Raw genomic sequence first — 27237 nt, 5'->3', positions numbered from 1 at the left:
TTTTTTTCCATCACCCCTTGAGTGATTTTGTCATTTTTTTCTACTAAAAAAATAAATAAAAATAAATATGGCTCCTAAATGTTTTATTTTAGTAGCCAGTGCCTCTTTCGTCATAATTTTTGTCTGGAATCTTGGTTTTACGTCTTGTTAGGTTGTCCATATTTTTATGAAGATGTCTGCGAGATTTATTTCAGAAAAATTTTGCTTCTTTTACTTGTGTCTTAATGTTCCTAAGTATGATTTATCCCTGTAGTAAACCTGACATTCCATCCTAGAGCAGAGTATCTGCATTTGTTCTGTTCATCTTCCTGTTCATTTACTAAAAGTAAAAAGAAGCCACGACAAGTTCCAAACTCAAGGATACCATGATATAATCTTCCAAGTAAGCAGTAATGAAGGCATACATCCAGTGTCTTGGTCACTATGGTCAGTTAGTGGTTAGAGTTGTTCACAGGCTCCCTCTATGTCTGCTGGCGCACTGATGAGTAAATCCTGCTGGTGAGTCATGGGACTTTGTGGAAAGCTCCATTCCTTCCCTTATCTCCGTTGTTGTTGCCAGAGTCTTCATGTTTACAACTGGACAGCTGAACATCTGTTGTGACGAGTACTCCACCCTTTGCTGTGAGACAGACTCATTCACTCAGAGGTTTCCTATCACGGTCTGAGTGACTGGATTCAGAAAGCAAAACGGAGAGGTATATATAGTATCAGTGGATACAAACTCACTTTTACATGCTTTTTTTTTTTACTATATGATGATTTGGCTAGAAGCTAAAGATTAGATTTTGGACATTTATATTTGTTTAGTAAATTGCTCTGGATCTGGGTGACCATTCACTATAATAATAATAATAATAATAATAATAATAATAATAATAATAATAAATCCTTATTATACACTTTTATGTCATTTGTAAAATCAGTAAATAACAACATTAATGACATATTTTAATACACAAGGTTGTGCAAAATTTCACTTTGAAGAACTGTCTCTGTTTCAATCCAGTTTGAATTCTCTTTTTTTCCTTTGTTATTCCATCCATTCATCCCTCCTTCCCTCCCTCAAACCATTCATTCCACCCTCTCTCCATCCATCCATCCATCTATACATCCATCCAGCCACCCATCCATCTAAACATTCATCCAACATCCATCCATCCATTCATTCATCCTCCCCTCCCTTTATCCATCCATCCATCCATCCAAACTATTGCTTCAGTGCTTTTAAACAAGGCTTTGTTAAACCAGCATTCAAAATATGTCTTCAGTTTTGCATTTCTAGTTTCAAAATGCAATTGAATATGATTTTCTTTGCATTTCAATTGATTTTAATTGCTCTCCCTGCTTTCATTGAATTTTACCATAATTTAAATTTAGGAATAATGAATAATAATTAAAAGACATTCTCATGCAAAAGCATGAATGTATGGAGTTATTGCAGTTGCTATTTTTAAAAGGAGACATGCCTATAACATTCTAGAGGTTTCCCTGCCTGCAATCCAAATATCCCAGAGATTCACTCCACCCTTAACATAACATTGCATCAGATAGATAACATGTCTGGCTCCTCTCACACTTACACACATTACAGCAGCATAACTTAGCATTTGAAGGTGCTGTATGCTTTTTCTAAAAGTGTCTATGTGTCAGCACAGATAGGACCGGAAAAGGCCTACTGCTTTCAAAGCACACACTGCATATTTTTCTCATTGGCTCTCAGGATGCAAACAGCTGTCCAACTTCCCAATCTAATCTTTACTCTGGCCTGGTACTCGGCCGCCTGAACGCTGGCCCTCACATCAGCTGATAACTGTGGTCAACATGAGGAAGTGACTGAGATAACTGCGGGATTATTCAGTGCTTAAGTGCATTAGGTAAGATGTGTGGAATCCATGGTCATTACCTCAGTCAGGCGCACTTGAGCAATCCACGCCCAGTGCCACCTTTTTTGGGCAAACGGATCATGTCATCATTGTGGAATTGGAAAAAACAGCATTAAACATCGACATGTGCTTTGTAAGGGGGTTTTGACCTTTGGCAATTGTTGAGCTTTGGTTGCTGTAGAGTGAGAAGAAAACAATCTGAATCACTGTGTTATTATGCCTTTCCTTATTAATGAATAAACTGGGACAGGCTGCACAACGAACAAGAATGTAACATCCAAAGGTAAATATTTCCTAAATAGAAACTGTTCTCTTGTTTTGTTGCATGTACTGTCTGCCCTCTTCACAACATTCCTGTTTCTGTTTTCCCCCCATTAAATAGTTACCTGTGGTGTGGTTCTGGCACAGGATTCTGGAATGTTCAGTATGCACCTGAAATGTCATCAATCAAAGTATTTACATTAAATCACACAATGGGATCCATATTAAAACAGAGACTTTTGTTGGGTTGACTTGTCTGGTGGTAGATTACGGGCAAGCTTCCAATCTCACATAGAGCAGCCTTTGAGAGTGGAAAAACTTAAGATGGTATCTCGAGCCAAGGCATCCTCATCAGAGGCATCAGAGAACCGCACACTGTGTGTGGTACTCATTCCCTCTTTGACTCAGCACTCTGTGAAATTTATTTGAATCGGGTGATAACTGTAGCCTTTGACTTATGTTGTACCCCGAGGGAAAGCCCAAAGTCTGATGGGTATCTAGTCCGGCAGAGGTCCAGCTCTCTGTTCTTTAATGTTGTGCTGTCCTTGGGTCACTCGTTCCGGTCCAATAAACATTTTTGGGGTTTTATCGTTTTATGTGTTGAATCAATCGGATAATGGCATGAAAATAAGCATTCATTTAACATTTTTCATATATCCAACTGGCAGAAAATGTTCCTCGTGCTTCCTTCGTGTCAACAGTCACGATAGGAGTTTGCTGATGCCTTGCTGTTAGGGACACAACTAATGATTATTGCTGATTATTTAAAGCAGCAACCAAGAAAAGCATGTTATTTCATATCTTATTTATTTTCATTACATTGCAAATGTAGAGTCTAATAACTAATTCCTTAGCTAAATCAGTAATGCATTTGGATTATTGCGTTCCGTCTTTTTGATGTGCATTCGTATTCACCCTCATTCTCGGTCAGTGAAGTCACTGAAGTTTGTTGGTTTTTGGTTTGTCGGTTGTTTCCATGCAAAAAAATAAATACATGCATGGAATCCGAACATTTACAGATGTAGCCATAAAATGTAAGTTGGGTGCTGTCAAAAACATTTCAGATTCATTAAAACCGTGCAAGGCAAGTTGCGTTTAACAGCAAGTTTGTTGGACACGCTTACTACAAAGCATATTTATGTTTAGCTACTTGAGACTTTTCTGCTATGTTTAGATGTGTTTTATTTATTGAGACAATGTGCAAACACATGATCTATTGGCAATATTTAAAATGTAGGTCTTTTAACATCCTATATTTTACCAAGTAATGAAATATCAAACAAATTTTGCTTTTCACAATGAAAAACAGCCTGAAAACCTGTTTCAATTTTTCACACTTCAAAGATAGATCGATATAAAATCTATGTATGTATGTATGTATGTATGTGTGTGTGTGTGTGTGTGTGTGTGCGTGCATATATATATATATATATATATATATATATATATATATATATATATATATATATATATATATATATATATTATTTTTAGTATATTAACTGAAAAGTGCATTTGAAGTGATTGTCCCATGTGTAACTATGGCAGCCAAGGTTAATTATATCCCTAGGAGTGGGCAGGACCTTGTTGCTAACTGTGACCCTTTTACAGTTGGTAAACAAGGTGACGTATTTGTGTGGGCGGGCTTAGCTGGAGGCAGAAAGATTCCCCTCAACACTTGAACAAACGGTAGCTAGCGAGTTTTGTTAGCTTGTTTTTTTAAGAATGGCTGGAGAAAATCTGAATATATCTGCTTTATCTGAATATTTAAGGTCACTCACTGTCCGGGACCGCGATTATTATTTGAAAAAGTTAACTTTAACGGGCGGAACCAGATTGGTCGACCCGTACACAATCACTCATTGGATGGACGATCTGACAAGACTAACCTCCGATTGAGTGGCCTGACATCCTTTAAGCTCCTTGAGTAGCCGACCCTGTGTTGGTTTGTATTAGCCACCTCCAGTTTTCCGTTTGTTTTGCCTCCAGCTAGCGCCGTGACGTCCGCGCAAAAGGGGTCTATAGAATTGCGTTTTATAATCAATCAATCAATCACCTTTATTTATATGGTGCTTTAAACAAAATACATTGCGTCAAAGCACTGAACAACATTCATTTGGAAAACAGTGTCTCGATAATGCAAAATGATAGTTAAAGGCAGTTCATCATTGAATTCAGTTATGTCATCTCTGTTCAGTTTAAATAGTGTCTATAATGGCGCACAGGCTTGACAAATTACTAATGAAATTCATGCAGTCCTGTGTACAATGCAACATACTGTAGAATAATATTGGAGGCACTGTAACCTCTCCTATGTGAGTGGTTCAGCCAAAAATTCAGGGATTCATTTAGTTTAGTTCTGTCAAATATGCAGGCTTATATATATATGTCTATTTATGGATACATTTTAATGACACAGTGCCTAATATTCCCTTCCATATGGAACATTCCCTCAGTGTGTATCTTGTATATTGACTCGGTCCACATTCATTAGCATAGAAGAGCATGTCAAGCCTGTGTGTATCTTTTCATCTGATCAGGTTGCCTTCTGTCTTTGTGTCTTTGTTTCTAGCTTCCTTTTAACCAATAGGTGTGTCACCCAAGAGTGACATTCCGCTACTCTTTCCACTGCCCTTCTCTCTTACATGCCTCTTCCGACATCAGTTTCTCCTCAGAAAGGTCTTCTTTCTTCAATACGTGATGGAGACGGCAGCATCTTGAGACACCCACACTCAGGATCGCTGTTTTGATCGAATCATAAAATTCCCCCAAAGCCGAACAATGGAAAACAATGAGGCACCTGCTAAATAATGAGCCATCAGTCAGCCGTGATGAGCCACACAGGCATGATGACTCTTTAAAGTGGCCTGCGATGAATGTACAACCACACCTGAAATCCCCTCCAATGGAAATTCCCCCTCATACAAACACACAGTGTTCTCGGCGATCCAAATATGCCCTTATTTTTCCCCATATTTTCCTTGTGTTGTGAGATCAGAGAGTCACAGGCTTTTGTCTGTGAACTTGAAGGCAGAGCCGTGCTGCAGTTTCACTTGTGCTCATCATTGTCACTATCACCATCAGCGGTTTCAGTCCTTGCATGCACCACGTCACATGAATGCAAGGAGAAACTCTGCCTGGCTGAACAAAAGGCCAGCTGTTTGCTCTTGGCTCTTTTAACTGTGGCGTACGCGCGGGGAATTACTCCCCAAGTACAAGTCTTCTTTCTGTCTTTCTTCCGTTCTCCAAAGGTTAAAATAATCCCATCCTTCAGAATGCTGCCACAAAGCAGCCTCGTTTAGCTCAGCCAATGGCCAGAGCAAAGCCAATGTCAACATACTGTTTGGCTGTGATGGATATGAAATGAGTTTTGGTTGCCAGACAGAGGGTAAGGGGTGATTGACTGTGTGCCCTTTTCATGCCTTACACTGTAAAATCAGCTCGTTCACAGTGGCGACTCTCTCCTAGGTTTCCATATAGTGGTGACCCTCGTTGATCCCTGGTCCCCCAGCCAGTACTAGATAGAACCACGGCACAAATGGAAGCTTTGTGAGCTTGAATGTACGCTGGTGCTCAAGGAGTCAAGAGGTCAATGCGGAGGGGAGGAGGGAAGTGGAGAGTGACAAACCTTAGGTTGTTTCCCTGTGGAGTTAAATGCGTTTCCTTCGACGTGATGGTTGGGAATGAACTTTTTGTTTAATTATCCATTTTAGATTCAGGCTTGAGCTTTAAAGGACAAATCAAAAATCTATTTAGTGTTTTTTTTTTTTTTATCTGTAATTGCTTAGGTGTGCAGACGTTGGACGATTGCCAGGTTAATGAACTTTCTGCTCATTGGGCCACTCAAGCATGCTTTCACATTCCCAAGTCTTTTTACCCGGGCCTGTAATCCCCCTCTGAGAGTTCACAGGCCTTGTGCAGGTCAATTCTAGGGTTGAAATTTCAAGCAGCATTTAAACTTGATGTAAAAAGGGGGAAGAATAATCGGTTTTAGTTTTGTTTAGATTCTCTCAGGCCTGCATACTTTTCGTCTCACATGCATTAAAAGTCTAAATGCTGCTCCTCAGTAAATGCAATAAATTAGTAATAAATAGCATGTTTTTCAAATTTGAAGAATAATTAAAAGTATATAAAAAAAATACACTAGCATTTAAATAACACTCAGTTAAAAAAAAAAAAAAAAAAAGGCTCATTTTCCAACTCCCCTAGAGTTAAACAATTGCGTTTTTTAAACAGTTCAGTTGAGTTGTTCTCTCACGAGGTCTTGGGAAAAAGTCTCATGATTTATTTCCACATCAAGATGCATGATCGGATACAATAAGCCTTGAATACCACTCCGGAGAGGTTTTCAAGATAGTGTGGATTTAGTGTGCATGAAGGGCACTGCACTTTGGCGTTTTTAAGATCTGGGACAGTCTTGCGCACTTACTTCCTTTCGTGTGAACACGCTCTCAAGTGGCCAAGACCGTAAGTGTGTGGATATTTGGACAAGGCATATGTAGTTGCAGAGTTGCTGGGGAATATTTTCAGATGCTGCGTTATATCACTGCACCTGAACAGCGTATATGTCAGGTGAATGTGAACCAAGTAGAACCACATGTGGGTTTATGAAATTATAAGCAAATCTTGTCTATAATAATTGCCATTTTAATAACGAATTATGCCAATTGTGTGTCTAATACATTCGATTTATTCACAATAAAGACACCTGTTAACCTCAGATGGTGTGTATAGATTGAATTGTATGCGTTTTGTCATGTAAGATGGTTTGAGGTGTTTTCTTAACTTGTGTGTGGCTTCACAAGTTTGCCTGGAGCGTAGCTATGGTGTCATTAACATTCCAGCAGTCATGTCGGCACCGTTAACACTCCGCTACATGACAAGACAGCTCTGTCTGTAGCTCTCTACCTTGTAGAGACTTTCTTTCCAAAGTCTCATACGTTTCTCACACCCCTACACCTGCCTACACAAACAAATACATATATACACAAACCAAACTGAATAACTAAGAAAGTAAAACCGGAATAGTTATTTTTGTTACACGTGGGTGTCACTTCTGACTCATATCATTCTTGTGCTGCCATTTGAAGAAGACGTCTACAAACATGTCATTTTTCACACCACTTTATCTGCCTTTCTTGACAGATGCAAGACAGGAACACTTCAGGTAATTATCTGTGTTATGTGGTATGTTTTGGAAAGCACTTGTTTTGCTAGGCTTGCACTAGGATTCGGCAGAAAACGCCCCAACCGTTGGTAGGTGCGCTGGCCTAACTCTCTGTTTGCCTAAGGGATCTTAGCATTTTGGATCTATACCTCCAGGGCTCAGAAAAGGAGGTACATTTTGATAGTGATTCCAGGGGACCCACTCTGATATAATTAGTCTCTGTGCCTACATGTTTGCAGTGAGAGCCCTCTTGCCTCCGAGCCAAGAATGTACTAAGAATGACAAATATTGAAACCATGGAGCACAGTCATTACATTTATGTTCAGCTTGTTACCTAGTGTGTATATATATAAATATATTCTCATCTTGTCGATCGATATCTCTGTGTGAGGTTGCAGGTATTCTGTTCATCTCATTGTCTTAACCAAGCACTTTTGCAAGCTTTGCAGAACACTGCATAGAACTGCAGCGGTTACAAGACTGCTTCCTCTGTCTTGTAATCATACACAGACTAACTTAAAAAAACAAAGAATTGGGTAAAACTTTAGTATAGAGACCAATTCTCACTATGAACGAATTGCTTATTAGCATGTCTGTTATTAACATATTGGCTATTTATGAGTACTTGTAAAGCACATATTCTGCATGACCACATTCTATGTACCTAATCCTTCACAATACTCAAATTTAAGAACTAACTATTAATAAGCAGCAAATTAGCAGTTCATTGAGGCAAAAGTCTAAGTTAATAATGGGAATTGGACCTTTAAATAAAGTGTGACCATAAATTGTATATTCTTTTAAATGCATGCAAGAGTGGGACTGGCAGTAAACAATGTGTTATAGTTTTGACACTTTTTAGAAAAGCAACTTGTTCACAAGGATGCAAAGTAAGAATTTATTTTAAAGTTACAAAATATTTAAGAAAGAATATTTTTATTTGACATAATCTGTACAGAGATGACATCTGTTTACCTAAATGACTTTGTAACAAGCTAAGAAATAACTCTTATTAAATAGAAGACTGGAATATTAAAGACAGGAAGAGATTGTGTTTCATCGGTTTGCTGTACATAGTATAAAAAAATTAGACAGAGCTACAAATGGAATCCATAATGTTGTACCCTGATTATTAGGCCTCTTGAGAAGTATGAATAATTATTTTACAAATATTGGAATGGCCTTGCCACCTTATTATAATAGCTAAAATATTGGCCTCTTTGGTACAATTAATTAGGTACAATACATTTTTCACAAAATTCAGTTTTACTACAAAAATAACATTTTCGATGGCAGTTTTTTTTTTTTTTTTTTTAACTAATCCCGCAACTTTTCAGTGCAAACATCGTAACAATCATCCGCTTTGGAAAGCAAGCGAAAGACCACATTTCAAGTATTGATAAAGAGTTAAAGACAAGCAGAAAGAAGAATTCAGTTTGTTTGACATAGTTCAGGATTATTATACATTGCATAGTTCGTGCGGCACTTTATATTAAAAGGACTAAGGGCAAGGGTAGGTCCACCTCTATGTACCCTTTTGAAGGCTTTGCAATATGCAAGTGCTTTAAATTGTGCATTTCGAGAGTTTTCGCAAGTGCTGTACTCCCTGTAAACCAGCTGGACAGAATGGAAGCAGCTCCGCGGAACAAACACTGCTGCGAGCATTGTCAGCCACTGAAGTGTGCAGATGAAGGAAGCGGTGAAGTTTGCGCTGTACCGGTTAGACCTCAAGATCTAGTTATGCAGTCTGCTGCAGTCAGGATGTGCACATATTATTAGTAGAACGGCAGAAGTGGTTTTAGTTTCAAGGTGTTCTTGTCCAGAGGTGCTTACAGTTTGAGTAGAAGCCTCACAACAGAGATTTAGCAATGCCGCTGACAACTAGAGTCATTGCTATGGGAATGCCTCTGGGAACGACTGGGAAGATGACACGCGCTGATTTGGAAATCTCCATATCAGCTAGAATGATTTGTCATATTGTCTTTAGCTGTTGAAGTGCTGGTGTTCTGAAGTAGGAGATATGTCAGTGCTTGTACAAAGGGTCAAAAGGGTGACACCAGTTTGTCTAATTTTTGCTGTTGGAGAGGAAAGTATTGGGCCATTTTTTTTAAGTCTAGAAATGGCAAACTAGAGATAAACCATTTGGTGATCCCTTTCCCTTATCATCCCAAAGCCTTTTTGTTGATTAGAAGGACCCACCTGTCATACATCTGATGATCTACTGCTTGATGCACACACACACACAAACGTGTGTGTGATTGTAGTTTGTGAGTGCACAAATATTAACAATCTATATGTATGGGGTTCAAAAAGACCATAAATATGACTGTCACTGCTTTCGTGTTATGTCTTAACATGGATTTTTCTCAGGCACAGCCACACTCCTCCACGATCATGTTAGGCACATCACGCTTAACGATGTTGTACTCGTCATCAAAGTAGAGCATGGACATGGTGCTGAGTTTTGTGGGTATGCAGCAGGAGTTGACCGAACCAGGACTGATGCCTCTCATGCGGTACTGGTTAACTACTGCTGTGTGAAATGATGAGGCAGAGCCTGGAACACCTGCCATGTAAGCTGGGCAGCTGCCTTCACAGTAGTTCCCGTAGTACCCTGCTGGCGCGATGATCCAGTCGTTCCAGCCAATTAGCCGGAAGTCAATGTAAAACTGCTGTCGGCAGCACAAACCGCCATTGGTGCCGTCGCACTCCAGGCCTCGCTTTCGGATGCGGTGCTTGCTGTCTACCTGCTGGGCACGGACCACCAGGAATGGACGGTGTGAGGGATCACTTGGGTCCACCAGGATGGGCAGAACATTGGCAGCCTCGCAGCCCTCACAGTGAATGTCGAGGTCTTGTCGACGACCCCCTTTTGCAAGCATTTCCCGCACGGCTTCGGACACGGGGAAGGTGTGCCAGCCACTGCGTTTCAACTCCACACGCTTTTCCATCATGGGCCAGTGCACATTCTGTCCGCCTGGCTCATAGGAGCGCACCCTCACTGTCACCTTTCGCCGCAGTCCTTTTTCCTGAGTACCTGGCAACAGCTTGAAGTATAGCCACAGGTTTGCTTGCAACACATACAGGTTCTGATTCCCCTCATTTGAAATCAGGAAATAGAGGCTGGACTTTGATGGAGTCACATCGTCTGTAAAAAAACAAACAAGTTTGTTAATTCTCAAGTAGCGACAAACAGGTCGTGATTCTGCTGTTGACTACCTCTCCTTGGCCACATTCGTTGACATAAACCACTTAACTTTTCAAGATAGACTAGATGCCACAGTTCTGGGCCCAAGTCCAGTTGGACTCATAGTTTGGGCTGAAGATGTTGGGCCGGGTGGAAGGGTGGGGGGTCGGATGTGGGCCTTACCCCAGGGGGTTCATTGAGTTCACAGGGAGAACTGTGAAAACCCAGAGCTTCTGGAGCCGAAAGACTGACAACACAATGCATTGCAAGAGGTATTAGGAGACTGCTGTGGCACAGCCTAGCATTGAGCGTGTGCCCTTAAAATTAGACACATGATGAGGCATTGACATCACACTGGCCAGTTTCTAAATGCAACTGTGTAGCGAATTGTATTTAGAAAGTCCAAGATACAGAGTTTTTTTTGTTTGTTGTTGTTGTAATTTGATTGTAATTATTTTTTGACCACCCAGAAAATTAGAAATTCACTTGTGACTCTGAAAGTTGCACATGAATCACATTCACTGTAATCCTTATTGGAATGCCAGAGCTGTTTAATATTGGCAGGGTTTGAAACAGTAAAACCATGTTTGCCAACAGATTAGTTTGGTTTAATGTCAACAACTTGCTACAAAGGGTGGCTTCTTCAGTTGACAGCCTAAACTCACATACAGTAGTAGTCACATATGCACTCTCTCTGGATTGAAAAGACTTGAAAGCATGTTAAAAAGCTACAAATCAACCAGTAAATATCTGCATCTTACAGTATGCTATCAACTTTCAAAATGTTGTTATAGTTATTCTAGCTGTATAATATTATTAGCTAATTTTTTCAGGTGAGGGTGTTTTTAACCAAAAAAAAAAGAAAATTCAGGTTAAGCTAGTTAAGATACCTAGTTAAGACCATCATTCAAATGCATATGTTGGTGACAAGCAGTGCTGTTTCTTTTTAACAAGGCTGTCAAGACTCATTTTGCTGGGAACCCGGCCCTTTATATCCCACAGTGCACACACACAGTCAGAGTTCATCAGTGACGGAGAATCAAGCCCTGGAGAGGTGTCAGGTGTGAACAAGTATGTCCTATGATGATAGGGAACACATTCACTAAACTGATTACTCCACAATTTTACCTCGGTACCTGCCTTTATATGCCCCCTGGATACAAATATACTTGTATGGCCATGTGCTCAAGTGTTTCAGAACCTGTCTCAACAACTCCTGCTTAAAGTGGATCTAGTCAAACAAGGCTTTGTCCACTCTGCATTTTTCCAAGGCTGTGTGAACAGGGATGTTGTCAGTGTGGTGGGATACTTTATCCCCATAAATATCAACATTTTTCTACATTTGAATTTTCAACATATTTGCATAGAAACAAATGATTTGTGGAACACTTCAAAAACGTCTAAGATTTTATATTTTACTAGTTTGAGTTTGTTTACCTTGCTTGCTTCTACTGCATCCTGTGGTTCCCTCTGGCTGTTTAACTTTTATCATCTCTGTGCAAAGGTATGCAACTTGACAAATATTCATTTTAGCTATGCATACCGTAGGTATTTTTAGTTTGCTGAAATTTTTATTTTGTTGTCTTGGGCAAATGCACTTTTGACAAAATGGGCGTTAGCTTTGTTTCTGTAGATTGCTCTCATGCTTTAAATGCTTAATGTGAACTGCTTGTTGAAGATCAATAAGATCAAGACCATGGCCTGGTGCCTGATTAGATTTTGACTGTCTGCCAATCAGTTAGCACTACAGGGTCTAATTTCCTTGCTTGGATCGAATGTCAAAAAACAAAGATTTCCATTTTCAAAGATTCAGTTTGGCTCTTTGACCTTATGGCCACTGTGTCATGCCGAATAATGTCTAATAATGAAGTCTTAATACCCCGTGCTGAACTGGTCCAGAAGAGTTCAAGGAGTCAGAATGGTTACACTGACAAATGAGAAGCGAGCATCTACCGCTCCGCTCCTGTGGCTACGGGACACCAAATACTTCTGAAATGGCCCATAGGACAGTGTCAATAGAGACCTAAAATTGGCAGCCATCCTGTCCTGTACCTTGGCAGCCCTCTTCTCATTGCTCTCCTAAAGCATGGAGCCAGATAGGAGCCACCTTCTGGCTTGCGGTCATACCATATAACAGCAGGGAAGAGCATGCAACACATGAGGCAACCCAAATGCCTGCTGCTGCAGTGATTTGCACATTGCATACTTCACAAATTCCTCTTTTTGTACCTCAGCAGAATGGATCTAGGGTTGTCCTAATGCTATACCCTGGCTGGCGGCCTTCACTTGAGGGGTTAGGGCCAGCTGGCCTTGAGGCAGATGGGGGTCCAGAGAGCCAGTATCATGATGCACTGCTGCTCACTGGTTCAAAGGTGTGGTGAATAAAAGGGGACACTGCAAAGAGGCCTGGTCGAGCTTTGATATTTGAAATGCATTTTCAGAGTAGGATATAAGAAGGCCATGCCCGCACCCCAGCCTCTCCGTCACCCACAACGACTCAAATGTCTCATGCATTATTCTGAGTGATTTCTTTTGTTTTCTTTTGTTGTTTTTGTTCCCAATGTTGACATATTGGGTTTAGCAAGAACGCACAGTACTCTCTCAATAATTGCCTTCTTTTGTTGCACTGTCATGAGTGCGCTCAGATCCTTCTTATTGGAGCAAGAAGTTCGGATAATGTCCAAGCTAATTGTGCTGCACAGTGTGTGAGACTGGAAGATAAAGAAGCCAGTTTTACAAGCTTAAATGTGTCAAACTGAGATATTGGAAAATTCTATAAAAAAAAAAAAGCAATTATAATGTTGGCATATCTGCTTTTCCTCTGTCCTTCCTGATAATTCTGATAGATTATGATTGTCTATATACAAAACTGGATTAAGGAACACTATTCACTGGTAGCTAGTTGCTTATTAGCACATATTAATATCTTATTATGCATGACCATATTCTAGAAACTTACATTGATGGCTTAATGATATCATTAAAAAGGTGCAGAATGTTATCAGTGTTTATTTCCATACATTCTCTTGCAAATTGAACTGCACCATAGATTTATAATTGATGAACTGGTTATTCAAATGAAACCCAGAGTTTCATCAGTTCCCATCCTTTTTGACCAATGAATTTTCATGACTTACTCCAGCATTCAGGGTTGCTGCATAAGTATTGTATTGTATTTATTTTATATATGTGTATATATATATATATATATATATATATATATATATATATATTATTATATATATATATATTTACATTGATTATATAAAATTTTTAGACCTCATATTTCCAGTTTGTTCATGACCATGGAAAAACTGTGATCACTTCAAAGAAATGTGTACTTTAAAAAAATAATAAAAGGCATTCGTTTTTATTGGTTTTAACAAAATATTTTATGGCTGAATTGTCTGTTAAAAGGCACGATAATGTTCTTGCCCTCTTATTAACAAATTATCTTTAATACTTTGATTGCCAGTTTTTTATGCTATCTTGGCGTTCCCTGGGAAGTTTTAGGATTTTAATTGCCTCAACAACCACCTAGCAAAGGTCATAATTTGACAAATTACTTATTTTCTGTCAGCATATCTAATTATATGTTAAGAGGGGATGATTTGTTCTAATTGCTCCAGTTACATAAAATATCAGATCAAGGATGTAGGTCTCATTAACCCTTAAAGACCAACTTAATATTCTGTACTGTAATTTACTGTATTACATTCGCAGAAAAAACATTGATCAATCCTTATTGATGTCATCAGATCTATATATACATATATATATATATATATATATATATATATATATATATATATATATATATATATATATATATATATACACACACACACACTCATAAATAATACAAAAGATGGAACTGGAAAATATGTGAAGTTTATCAAACCACTGATTTATGAAGTCCCCTCTCTGTTCGGATGCTGCTTATGAAGGCAGTAGGCATCTCAATAGGTATCGGAACTGACCCCACTAAATGTCACAGCTTACTAAAGTACACAATGTAGTCATCGTTTACTGACACTATTGCTAATACTTTGGAAACAAAGTAGGCTTTCTGACCAGTAAATTATGTATTTGACTTGTAATATTTGTACATCTTGTGTATTCCAAACATGTTTTGTGATAAATGAACAAACACCCAAAAAATAAATTTACTCCATAAATTTAAGTTAATAATTTGTACTTGTATGCTTAATTATGCTCAGCTGTAGTGACATTATGCAGATGTTGCAAAATATAAAATATGCTTAAATATAATTATTTTAAGTTAACTAATAGATTGTCAACATTTCTGGAAGATGGAATATTCTCGATCTTGTACACACCTGACTCGGCAAAACTGATTATTTCCGACGTTTCTTCTTGCACCTCGTTGTGGGCAGCGTGTCCATCAAAGTTGGGAATTTCAACCCTCCCGTCCTCTCGAACTTTACCCGCGTGAAGTTTGCGAAGCGCCGTTACCATGGCAGCTTTGGGAATGGGATGAGTGATATTTGGTCTCTCTCTCATCTGCAGTCGGTTCAATATGTGCCTTTTAACCGCCTCCAGAAAGTCTGTGTCCATTCGGCCCGAATCATCCGGATGCCCGAGTCCACAAGAGGCACACTGAGACTCCTGAGACACAGTCTCAGCTCCCAGACTACACTGAACTGAGAGTATGCAAGCCATTAAACAGGTTACAGAGAGGATGGGAATACTCATTTTCTTAAATAACGTGTCCATACAACAAACAAATCAGTTCATGAATCCCTACCGTAAAACAATTTGACCTATAAACAGGACAGAGTTGTACTTCCAACAACCTCCTTAGACAGATGCCCATTCACCATCATGCTCGCGGTCACTTTTGTGAGACGTTCACAGAAAGTGTGTGTTTTATCGCCCAGTAAACACATTGAGTAATAATGAGGGCTAGTCGCGAAACCGTCAGTCTTTATTGACGCTAGTTAAAAGCGCGAAAAGTCTCCGCATCTCCAAGGGAACTGACAAATGGACGCGCGTGAAGAATCAAAACAAACCGGTTACTAATCTTGTGAGTTATTCCTTTAAAGGTCAGTGTAGTCAAGAAAAACCTTTCTTGTTTGAAGACAAAATGTCACTCTTTGTCTTTCCACCGGATATCAATAGCTCGTGCTCCTCTTCTCTCAGTAATAGTGTTGTGAATGGTGTATGTTCTCGCGTATATGTCTTCAGCCTCGGGAGAGATGTTGTCCTTTGGTCTTTTCTCTCGTGTAATCACGACACTAAAGCACCTCGCGCTGAAACTTTTTTATAGTTCAAACCACGTGGGACGCTCGACCAACTGCGAGTGAGAGATTATGCGCTAAACAGGTTACGCTCACAGAGCCGCAAAAGATCAGTCCAAAAAAAAAAAAGGGGGGGAAGCGGGGGAGGGGGGGGGGGGGGGGAAGCGGGGGAGGGGGGGGGGGGGAGCGAGCGAGCGTGACCGCTGGATCTGTGTGTGACACGTAAGAGACATTTAACATCAACTTTTTTCATTGTGAAAACATAAGACTGCGGGGCTTTCATAACACAACAGAAATCGGTTTCTTTCAAGAAGCATAATAAAACATTGAAGCATAATATCAATTGCCAGTACTTGTTTTCACGTTAGTTTACACATCAAGCTATTATTATTATTATTTAACGTACAATGCAAAACGTTTATGGTTTCATAGTCACTCATTTCAGACCGGTTTCTGTAATGATTAATAAAATAATGCAGGCGCTTTTGCGACTTGTTTTAAGAAATTCTCTCAGGTGTCGCTTTGTTTGCCAGTATATTTCACCACTGGTTCTCAAACCTGTCCTGGAGTACCCCTGTCCTGCACATTTTGTATGTCTCCCTCATTTATCACACCTTATTCAGTTGAATAAGGTCTTTATTATTATCAGCTCATTATTGGAGACTGCAAGACTTGAAGAGGGTGTGTTAGATATAGAGAGACACACAAAACGTGCAGCCCTGGGGCTACTTCATGGAGAGGGTTGAGAACCCCTGCAGTAGGCTATTAATCGACTTTTTTTTACTGCGGATAGTAGGAGTGCATTGGCGACTTTTTTTCTGAAGTAATCTGACGCCCTCTATCGCTTCAACAAAATAAATACACGTTACATTTTCTGGGCATCTTCTATGAGCACATCTATCTTGAGTGGCACATTTTAATTTTGGGATTCTTTCTTTCTCATGGAAAGTCTTTAATAATTGTGTCTTATAAAATCTGTAGTATTCATATATATCATCATGAATATTAGGTCTATATTTAATTATAATATACAACTTAATATTTTAATGGGTTTGGTTTCTGTAGCCTAATTAAAATAAATAAAAATATTTAAAACGTTATTTATAATTTTTTTTTTTTGCAATTGTAGTTCTTGTGTATTTATGCTACCTCTCTGCAGCATTAAACAGAATGGGTAAGAGAGCACCTTTTGTTAAGAATATGTATGTTTTCTGAAGATACAACCTCTATACCAGTTTTGCACTTGTTTTTAAAGTGAACAAACCACACCTTCATACAGATTATATATATAACACTTTTTAGCTATATATGTGTGGTTTGTCCTAAAATAACAATTCATTTTCTACAGAATGCAGTTAAATACAATTTAAAAGGACACTTTGTATTATGCCCCCTGTCATGTGTTAAGTTCTTCTGAAACTTCTGTGACTTGAATGTCTTTCCATGGGAAAATCTCTTGGATTTATGTCACATTTTCAAAATGGAACATTTTTAAATAAAGGATACTGATGAAGGTAAGTATCTGTTTAGCCTACAGATGTGAACTATATATTTCTGTCATTTGTTTCAATGCACAAATAAATAAATAAAGGTTAGAATAACCCAGATGTGTTAAGGAGATTGTTGGATTAATTTATGTGTATCTGTGCATTTGTTGAATTTTAGAGTAGCGTGAAGTCTGTCGCCCTCCAGTGGCAGTAAACACTACATGCATGTGATATGTAAGTACAGGTCAATGTTTAACAATTAGTGATTACAGTACAACATTTATTTATTAAAAAACATGACACTTTAACACTTGCACTCTCTGTGTTATTTCTATTCTACTTGTTTTATTTATTATTAAAATGACCCTATAGCATTCTGTAGTCTACTTGTTTTCTTTTTATTCAGGCATAATATTTAAAATGCCCCTCTAACACAAGCATTCTCTATTCTTTTGACTTTTCTGTTTATTAAAGAAATTACCCTCTAGCACTAATTTTCAGGGGGTGGCGGGGGGGGGGGGGGTAATTTTTCACAGCATTTACATATTATTAGGTTGGCTTGTTGGTTTTGATTGCATCTTTTGTGAGCCGCTTTAGATAAAAGAGTCTGCTAAAAGACTAAATGTAAAGTACATTTAATACAAATGTAGTTTTCTATCCATATCTGTTTCAAAAACCTGTTAGATGACTTTTGTTTAGCAATCCAAAAATAAATACAGTCTAGTGTTAGTTGTAACATTGGCTCACATTTTTGATTGTTGCTAATGGATTACACATTACTCGTGTAATGCATTACTTATTCACCTATTTGAGTGCAGTTATCCTGAAACAATGCAAAGGCAGGGAAATGAACGTGTTCTGACAGCGATATACATGGATCTAACAAAACACACACAAATTGATTCCTAAATTCACCCGAGCAGTTTTGACCATTATTTCACATTTAGTGAAGATTCTTTAATATAAAATTTTGATACATAGTAAAATAATATGACAAATAATGAAGTAAATAAAAGCCCTAGTTGGTGCTTTTCAGTCAAGGAAATAATTATGACACTGTATAATGTGTGTATATGACTGAATTCAATTGTTCTCCCACAGGATATAGATAGGTATTGTTGCTAAAGGCCATTCATTTCTCACAGAGAAAGTAGAATGCACAAAAAAAAGAAAAACAGATTTATGCCATTGTCATATGCCAGACTGAAATCACTTGTGATCCTTGTAGAGGTTTACCTCCCAGGACTAACAGCAAGTCAGGCATATGTAGAAACATGGCATCCTCAGTTTCTTCTGCCAGGTCACCACTATTCCGCTTCTCGCTAATAGCCTCCTGGGTGAAACAGGTTCCTTTCAGCTTAGTGTCTGTCACTGCAATACTTAAATCTGACAAATACTTCTTTTTGTCCATGTGGAAAGTCTGGAGCTCAATACAGGGCTCTTGTAAACTGGCGCGGGATGGTTGGCACTTGTTCTTAAATGGTCTTAGCTGGTTATAGATGTTGTGCGAGTTGGGAATTTTTCTTAAATAAATGCTGTTTGGTGATGTTGGCTGGAAACTCTGGCCTATGCCAATGCTGCAGTGATGGATCCGGCACAGAGAGGGGGATCCAGGCAACAATCCTAGCTTCTTCCAGGTTTTTGTTGTCAGGTTGAACCTCCACAAGCTGCTCTGAGGAGAGCTCTGGGTTTCCCCACCACCAAAGATGAGCATGCTGTCCTTAAACAATACAGCAGAGTGACCAACCAGCCTGGAAGGACCTGAACTGCAGAGTAAGAGATCATAGAAGTGTTAGTGTTTAAGTGCGTGTCTGAAGGGAGAATAATTCAATCAAAAACTAACATTTGCTGAAAATGAAACCACCCTCAGGACTTCTATAATGTAGATGAGTTTGTTTGTTAATCAGAACAGATTTGGAGAAATGCACTGTAGCATTGCATCACTTGCTCACCAATGAATAGGTGCGGTCAGAATGAGCATTCAGCTGATAAAAACGTCAACTTCCTAATTACATCAAACAAAACTCGGAATATCTTTCAAATGTTTGTAGTTATAAACTTTGCAAAGTTGGGCCAAATCTGTTACTTATTTGACAATCAGGGTTTATGGGATGGATAGATAGATAGATGTTAATAAAGAAGCTGACTGGAAATTGATGTAGCTCCAGGTCTGACTGGCACAACTCCAGCTCCACAGGTCCTTCTGTTCCCTCAGGCCCTGCAGGCCACCGTAAAGGTACATAGAGTCCTGGTATGTCATAGCTGAGTGACCATGTCTGGGTCCAGGCCCTCCTTCTACACTGCTTAGGAGCGACCACACTCTGGAATCTAACATGCAGAAATATAATTATTTGGCAAGGTCATTTAGCAATATGCACAGTACATCATACAGAAATCCTACACCTTTTCAAATACATATTTAGTCTTAGAAGATGTTTTAGAAAAACCATAAATCCACTGCTATGTGATAATACTCACCAAAATCAAATTTCCAGAATTCCTTTGTTGATCCTCTCATATCAATGTATCCACCGTAGACATACATAGATGACCCAAAAATGACAGCACTGTGCCCTTTTCTGTTTGCTGGTGTCCCTCCCTACAAATACAGTTCACTATAATAAAGGGATCACCTTTCAGCTGAAAAAAAAAAAATGTTTACCTGTGAAGTTTCACTCCCTGTTTTCCAGTTAATCCAGGAATCTTTTACTGCAAAGAATATGAAACTGAAGATGTGAACGAAAAAGTGGCATATTACAGTGTAGTAAAACACAATCTGTGTTCCTGCAGCATAAGTGCTATCTATCTGTCTGTCTGTCTGTCTGTCTATATTCCATAGAAAAGGTTTTAACTGAAATTTTAATAAAAATTCAAGTACATTTTGCATTAAAAAAAATACTTTTTTTTTCTGATGGGCTCCGACTTTTTAGAGCCCCACTGAACATGAATTGAACGTAAAAAAAATAAAAATACCTGTATCAAACACCCAAAGAGGCATTATTGATTTAGTATAAGATGAATCTTGCATTCCTCCAAAGACATAAAGAAATCCCTAGAAAGAGAAATGATGAATTAATTTTTTTGATTTCTTTTTTTTTGGTGAAAATATTTTTGACTTAAGTAATGTGGAAATAATCAAATATATACTGTATGATATGACCCTTTTAAAAAGTATAACATTGTTTGTTTGTTTTTTGGCAATTTTTTTATACTGAAGTATATATACTTACCATTTGTGGAGGACTTGGAATGCAGTGGATGACTTACATGGACTGAAAATCATGGAATGAATGAATTGTGAATTTATTGCAATTACCTGATATGCTACCATTGTGTGCTCCTCCAGTTCTTCAGGTGCTTCTTCACTATCACAGGGAAGCTCGGCCCACTTGTCACATACTGAAAATATATACATTTTCCATAAATTATAGTCAATGCAGCAGGAATCATACACTATGCAATAACTAGTACAAGTGTACAAAGAAGCAGGCTGCCGCAGATAAATAACAATGACTTACCCACATTATATTTCCAAAAATCTCTCAGCAAGTGTCTTTCTCTGCCACTTAGTACGTAAACATAGCCTCTGTGGGCACAAGATGCATGCTTGTAACGATCACATGGTGCAGGGCAGTGCTGAGGCACTGAGGTCCACAAACAAGCACTGCTCCCCTGGTTCATGCTGAGGCTCTGAGAGTCTCATGCATCGGCTAATCTCTGTGAAGAAAAGCAAGCGTGAAATACATCAATACTTCCTAGAATAGTACAGAAACAGCAGATAAGAATATTGCAATGAAAGAAGCTTTTATTATGGAGTAAAGTAATATATTAGGTAAGAGATAAGCAAATATTTGACCCAGAAAGCAAGTATTTCTAGTAAACAACACTGCAGATTATGAACCCTATAATTAAAAATTATTTCATACAGTATAATACACAAGTTATGGAAAAAATTTCACAATATTGCTATTTTGTCTATTTCCCCAATAAAAATAGAGCTACAGAACTGATTGCATGACTCAACAAAATAAATGATTTGACTCACAAATCACTCAGTTACTTGTTGCCATCTACTGTGTGATTTATATATACAGTATACAACCCCCTGAAACTTAACAAATTCTTTAGAGATACAATTTTACAGCAAATCTACTTGGTCGATTACCAAAGCAGCATGTCAAAATTATTCCGAAAAAGAACAAAGCAAGGAAGCACTTTCTTATTAAAGTGACTATTAAATGTTAGTATTAAATGTTGCAAAAAAGGAGTAGATTCTCTTGAACCAAAACCTTTAAAGAGAAGCTTTTGACAATTGAAAGGGATATATTAGTACACACTCAATCATTCCCAGACTTAATGCTGACAACAATAGAACCAATTGGGAGAGAACTGTCAGGATACTTCCTGTTTAGCACAAAAGATGACAACAGTACAAGAGGAATGCCAAATCATTGTTCTAAGTGTGAAAACACAGCAAAAGTGATGCAGAAAAAAAAAACAAAAAACAATGGCCTTGCAACTAGGGATATGCATGTATCACATTTTCATGTTGCGATTAATTGCTAATACTTTTATCACGATAAAAGTGGCCATAATACAGTATAATAGATTTAATAACTTTTTTCTTATAACAAAAATAACTGAATATTTAAATACAATAAAGAATAATATATAAAGTTAAACGTTTTTCACAGATTAAAGTGCAAAGGAACTATAAAGACCAATAGGTATCACTTTACAATAAGACCTCATTAGTTAACCTTAGTTAATGCACTATAGCTACATTTGCTACAGAAGTTATTAATCTTTGTTCAAAAAAAATACAAGTCTTAGTTCATGTTAGCTCATTAAATAACACGGTTGCAACTTTCTATTTTAACAACGTGTTATTAAATATTGGAATACCTAAGATTGATGAATGTTCAGAAGAATTTTTCATTGGCAGTTTATGTTAACTAATGAATTAACTAATGTTAACTAATGAAGCCTTAATGTAATGTGTGAATGAACAATCAAAACACTTTCAAACAATATCTAGGGCATGTTGTATTCCCGATTAAAGTTTGAAGATGAAGTTTGAAAATGAATATCCTATTAAGTCTAAATATTTAAGTATTTGGCGCTGTGAGGAACACCATAGCAAATCCACAAATCTGAATGGCTATTTATATCTTTTTAAAAGTAGCAGCTACTTCATTTATGGGTTTCCAGGGTAATGGCTGCATTTTCTGTAGGTTAGCGCCACCTGCTGTCAGAGAGTGAATGTGCTTTCTTTTAGCATGTCTTTCATGTGTTCCCCCATGTGCTTCTCATGCATGCTTGTTTACATCTGAGCGCACACGTGTCTTTCAAGCAGCATAAAGCGGTGTCTTGCATTCTTAAAATGCATCCCAAATTCGGAATAATTTATAAGTATAATTATCCATGGTATTTAGAATTGCCCACGATCTTTTTTTTTAAAATTATGTACATTTATAACACTATACTTTGTATTATATCACATTTGTATCAAATTACAAAATTTGCATTTTGGGATCATTTGGGAGGGATTCTAAATTTGACATTGTTCTCTCTTCTGACTGCTGTTATCAGTCGGTCATTTTTTTCCTTTGATTGAAAGTTGTGAAAATGCTATCGTAGAGTTTTTCTTTTGCTATTTGAGCAAATGTGAATGCAACACATATTTGTGGTACTTTCCCATTCACTGCTCTCAAAGTTTACCCAACTATGACAACTTCCGCTGCTGAGAAACCTGGAAATGTGAAGAAGGCTTTTTAAGCTACATACAGCTATCTTGAGGCTTAACTATTTCTTAAAATTTCGTGTGTGAATTTTCCCAATCAGTGACCTCCATTTAGAACAGGAAATTTCTTTTTACTATTGATTGAACTGTACAAGCAATTTAAATTAAATTTGTAATTTAATTTATTAATTTAAACTGAACTATTTTTTAGGTACATGAAATGTTTTTTTTTTTATAGTTCTAAGATATTTGAGTCCCATTTATTTGTTTACAGTTTTGTCAATATGTAAATGTTTTATTTTTTGTAACGGTATTAACACTGATGTTTCCATGAATGGGATTGTGATGTGCGGTACTGAGTATTTAAGGTGATTATTTATTAGAAACTATGGATAATGTTGTTGTTTATCAATAAACATTTTATATGCATTTGCATAGTTTTTCTGTTTTGTTTTTTTTTTCTTTTGTAATTATTAAAAATGTCAATTGCAGGAAAAATAAACTAGTGGGGGAGGGGGATGTGGGTGTGAATATTAAAGAACTGAAATTAGGGAAATGGTGCCTTGGAGCACCCAAGGTGGTTATTGGCCATTCTTAATAAAATGTTTCCTCCAGGAACTGTTAAAAGCTCCTTAGAAAACCAACCCTTTTAGAATGGAGCCTAGAGGTTCTACAGAGGGCTCCTCCACTGTGGCAAAGTGAAGAACCCCAAAAGGTGCCTCCAGGAGCCTTTAGTTTGTACAAGTGTAGGCATGATGAAGAGGATATCGCCCTCTTTTGGAAGGCCAAAGTAGTTTCGCTTTCGCAAAGAAACACACAGCATCTCCACAACATGGCTGCAGCGGCAACAATACTACAGCAAGAATAAAAGCTATGCCTCCTTTCTTTGCGTGAACATTTGGGTGTTGTTATGCAAATCTTCCCACACAGTGACATAGACATGTGGGGGCGTGATTAAACAAGGCATTTTAGGGGGGCGTGGACAAGTCTTAACTTTAATAAAGAATATCTCTTTGGATTTGATACTTTAGACTTTGAAACTTTACAGATTTTCTTTATGTATCAAGAGCTTGTAACACTCCAAAGAGAAAGGAAACATTGAAATCACATCATATTACCCCTTTAAGAAATTTGATGACATCCATAACAAAAAAAAAAATTATTTAAAAATGTTAACAAAATTGGCAAATATACTTTTAATTGAGTGTATTTTTTTTTTACATCTTTCCATGAATTGTATTAGTTATCATTAAGAAAATACATCTTTTGCATTTATTCAGAAGGGGTGTACTGCACACACATAAAGAATTAGAACAAATATATACTTTTACCAACTGAATGGGACACAAATGTAATTTCCTGTTGTTTACAGACAATAACAAAAGTTTGCGGGATACTTGTCCTAGCATGTTACTGTTTAAACCGGAATGTGTTTGGTTTTGGTTTGATATATGAATAAATAAATAAAAATACTTCGTGTAAATGTATTTCTTTTTCAGCATAGCCTTATTACACGAAGTATTTTTATTTATTTATTTTCAAATTTGAACTGTTAAAAAAATCTCTTCCAACATGCACACATCACATAGCCTACATCTACAACCAAAATGTGACATGGTGACACATAATGAGGGAATAGTAGTATTTGGTAAACATTTAGTAACCAAGTAAACGTTATTTTACATACAGTATACAGTAATGCAAAAATATTATACGTTACCCTTTGTCGGCCTTTTTTAAATTTTAGTTTTACGTTGCTCACCACAGTATGATTTTAACGTAAGTTAAACGCCCTAAGCTGATCTGGTCGTAGCCCGTTATAGCTAACGTTACAATCATTCGTATTTGTAATGGGCATATTAAAGTAACGTTAAGAAACACTGCTACCTAATCGCTTTACTGCGGTCGCTGAGTAGGCTGTTTACTTGAATCATAAGAAGTTTTTATGTGAGTTTTCATGTTGAAGAAAGTCCCGACAGTGTCACATGACCGCGAGGAAGAACTGCTTCAAAACTTGAAAGCAACGAGCGGTTGATAGATGTCCTCAAAACACAGAAGCGCGAGAGTTTGTTATTTCTGCTGACTGTAATATAACCGTTTAAACTGAGTTTGTTAATAAATGTGTTATTAAAACTCCTTACCGCTCAAAATCGTCGTAGAATGTCTGCCCTCCCTTGGTCTTCATTGAAAACATAAACGATGGTGATGGGTTTAGCTGCCAGTGCCAGTACATGAGAAGGAGGGGCGAAGAAGGATCATCTGTGACTCTGCTTCTCTCTCAGGGGTCTCTGACTGTAACTGAACACAACACTATAAATACTCCCACATTTAAAACAAAACTCCCCGGCACGACGCTAAGCACGTTTATATTCAGATCTGGGTAGATTACTTACAAATTGCAGTCCGTTACTGATTCCAAATGAACGTTACATGATAAAAATTGTTGTTAACAGGGGCGTAAATCTCGGGTGAGTCGGGGTGGTAAAGGTTTCCCAAACTGGGGTGTGTTGAAGGACCTGTAGGGGGTTTGTGAGCTTAATGAAAAGCTAATAATCAATTAAATCATAAAAATGTAAAATAAATTATTTTAAAATAAACATCAATCAAAATAAAACACTTACTAAAAATAATGTTTTGTTAAACTGCATGTCAGGTAAGAAAAAAAATAAAATATGACAAAGAATTAGGGAGAATCAAATCATTATTTATGAATAATTAATTGCTATGAATATATGTCATCAATAAAAAAAAGTAGGCTAACTGTACACTGATTTTAAGTATTTTAAAATGTAATTTAATCTGATTACATGAATTTAGTTTTTGGAATCGGATTATGTACAGATTATATCTAATTAGTTACTACCCAGCTCTTTAGTTTTTTAGGCCTATTATTTATATATCCTATTTATATTTTGCATATAATTTATTCAAAGCTTTTATCTGAAGCTGTGTAAAAATTAGAACTTGTAAAATTGCTGAAAACATTAAAGATTTACTGGCTATAGGAGGTACTTGGTATTGCTTCTTCAAAAAACTCTGAATATTCAACAGCATGATTCATAAACAGGACACATTCCAAATTAGAGAATTCACTGATGTTTCTAAGTGCTGACTGCAAGTACTGACATAACACTCAGTGAACTTAGTGATGTCCATTTTCAGCCTGAGGGATTTTTTTAATATAGTTACTTTAACCAGCAGCGTTAATCACTGAACTTCTATCACATGTCTTTGGCCCTACAAGAGCAAGAGGAAATAATGTTTTAGGTTATGTTTATGTCAAATATGTATGTTTTAGGTTACGCATAATACACAAAAGTCTTTCTACTGAGTTTCTGTTTCCTTGCATAGCAGTTACTCCAGAAATGAGAGAACATGTAGAAAAAGGAATACAAACATGTTGAAACTTGCCATGTGCAAGGACGAGTACTCTATGTTTAATTTGTCACATGCTGTTTCAGTAAGATGGTGGTGTAGTAGCCACACAATTACTCAACAACCAAGAGGCCTTAGAATGCAGATGTTTTCTTGCCTATGCATAATGCCTACTGAGCCGCTCCAGTGTGGATGATTAAGAGGGTCATCCACCTGGCCCTCTCACGCTTGCATAATAAAGGCACATGTCATAATGCTGTTTACTGATTTCAGTTCTTCATTCAACACCATCATACTTAAGACACTTGTGAGAAAATACTTCATACTTGGACTTAATACACACTCTGTAACTGACTCCCTGACTATCAGATTCACTTAGTCTCCTTGAGCAAACCTCATCCACTCACAACACTAGAACTCTTCAAAACTGTGTTTTTAGCCTTTAATTAAACAGATGAGAGGTTGTGACAAATCCGTACGCTGTGCTGCAGAGCCAACAATTTCATAATGTAAAACAAAAGACATGATTGTTTACTTTAGGCAGTCATCTCCAGCTTCAGTTTCCTCAGAAGACTTCTCCTGTAACCAGAACACCTCCTTACAAGACAAGCCCAACAAGTACTTCATTTTCGGTAGTTGATTCAAACAAACTGGCATGCTGTTTATAAAGTGTCTACATTTGATATTGTTACTTGTCTATATGTGAAATTGTTAATCAGTTTTGGTTTTCGTTAACTCATACATTATGATTGATTTATTTAATGTTTAACAATAGGGGGCACCAGCCTACTAATTTAGGATACAACACTTTTTCTTACACTTTATATAGGTCTTTATAAATGAAAATATGTCTTCACATTTTTGGAAGCGGTA

General features: G+C 37.5%; 2 protein-coding genes and 1 long non-coding RNA gene across 5 annotated transcripts; 1 reads left to right on the top strand and 2 right to left on the bottom strand.

The window, feature by feature from the left end:
- The first annotated feature begins 489 nt into the window (after positions 1-489).
- On the top strand, positions 490-2700 carry LOC127965006 (uncharacterized). The gene is made up of 3 exons (XR_008155236.1): positions 490-695; positions 1721-2166; positions 2266-2700. It is a non-coding gene; the product is annotated as an uncharacterized LOC127965006 (long non-coding RNA).
- Positions 2701-8195: 5495 nt separating this feature from the next.
- On the bottom strand, positions 8196-15796 carry inhbb (inhibin subunit beta B). 2 transcript variants are annotated; one of them, XM_052565521.1, is made up of 3 exons: positions 15267-15795; positions 14839-15162; positions 8196-10459 (listed from the first exon to the last, which is right to left on the bottom strand). In XM_052565521.1, the coding sequence occupies exons 2-3, from the start codon at positions 15074-15076 to the stop codon at positions 9678-9680; spliced, it is 1020 nt and encodes a 339-aa protein (XP_052421481.1). In that variant the 5' UTR covers positions 15077-15162; positions 15267-15795; the 3' UTR covers positions 8196-9677. The 2 variants fall into 2 exon arrangements, with proteins under 2 accessions (XP_052421481.1, XP_052421480.1); XM_052565520.1 differs by having other exon boundaries at positions 14839-15796.
- A 2370-nt stretch (positions 15797-18166) lies between these two features.
- Positions 18167-25399, bottom strand: LOC127965001 (actin-fragmin kinase). 2 transcript variants are annotated; one of them, XM_052565519.1, is made up of 9 exons: positions 25383-25399; positions 25131-25281; positions 20765-20963; positions 20563-20645; positions 20220-20298; positions 19909-19955; positions 19725-19845; positions 19394-19574; positions 18167-19012 (listed from the first exon to the last, which is right to left on the bottom strand). In XM_052565519.1, the coding sequence occupies exons 3-9, from the start codon at positions 20925-20927 to the stop codon at positions 18427-18429; spliced, it is 1260 nt and encodes a 419-aa protein (XP_052421479.1). In that variant the 5' UTR covers positions 20928-20963; positions 25131-25281; positions 25383-25399; the 3' UTR covers positions 18167-18426. The 2 variants fall into 2 exon arrangements, with proteins under 2 accessions (XP_052421479.1, XP_052421478.1); XM_052565518.1 differs by lacking the exon at positions 25383-25399 and having other exon boundaries at positions 25131-25314.
- Between the last annotated feature and the right edge of the window lie 1838 nt (positions 25400-27237).

This window comes from Carassius gibelio, chromosome B9 (assembly GCF_023724105.1).
Source record: "Carassius gibelio isolate Cgi1373 ecotype wild population from Czech Republic chromosome B9, carGib1.2-hapl.c, whole genome shotgun sequence".
In the NCBI taxonomy this organism is placed as follows: Eukaryota; Metazoa; Chordata; class Actinopteri; order Cypriniformes; family Cyprinidae; genus Carassius; species Carassius gibelio.
This window is presented reverse-complemented; position numbering and strand designations above follow the sequence as displayed.

Coding starts and splice junctions, on each gene's coding strand:
- inhbb (XM_052565520.1), bottom strand. CDS start 15,235: ATGGACACGTTATTTAAGAAAATGAGTATTCCCATCCTCTCTGTAACC. Junction 10,460..14,838: donor AATCAGTTTTGCCGAGTCAG/GTGTGTACAAGA, acceptor GTTTTTTTACAG/ACGATGTGACTCCATCAAAG.
- LOC127965001 (XM_052565519.1), bottom strand. CDS start 20,927: ATGAACCAGGGGAGCAGTGCTTGTTTGTGGACCTCAGTGCCTCAGCAC. Junction 20,299..20,562: donor ACACAATGGTAGCATATCAG/GTAATTGCAATA, acceptor TTCTCTTTCTAG/GGATTTCTTTATGTCTTTGG. Junction 19,013..19,393: donor TGGAGCTACATCAATTTCCA/GTCAGCTTCTTT, acceptor CTTACTCTGCAG/TTCAGGTCCTTCCAGGCTGG.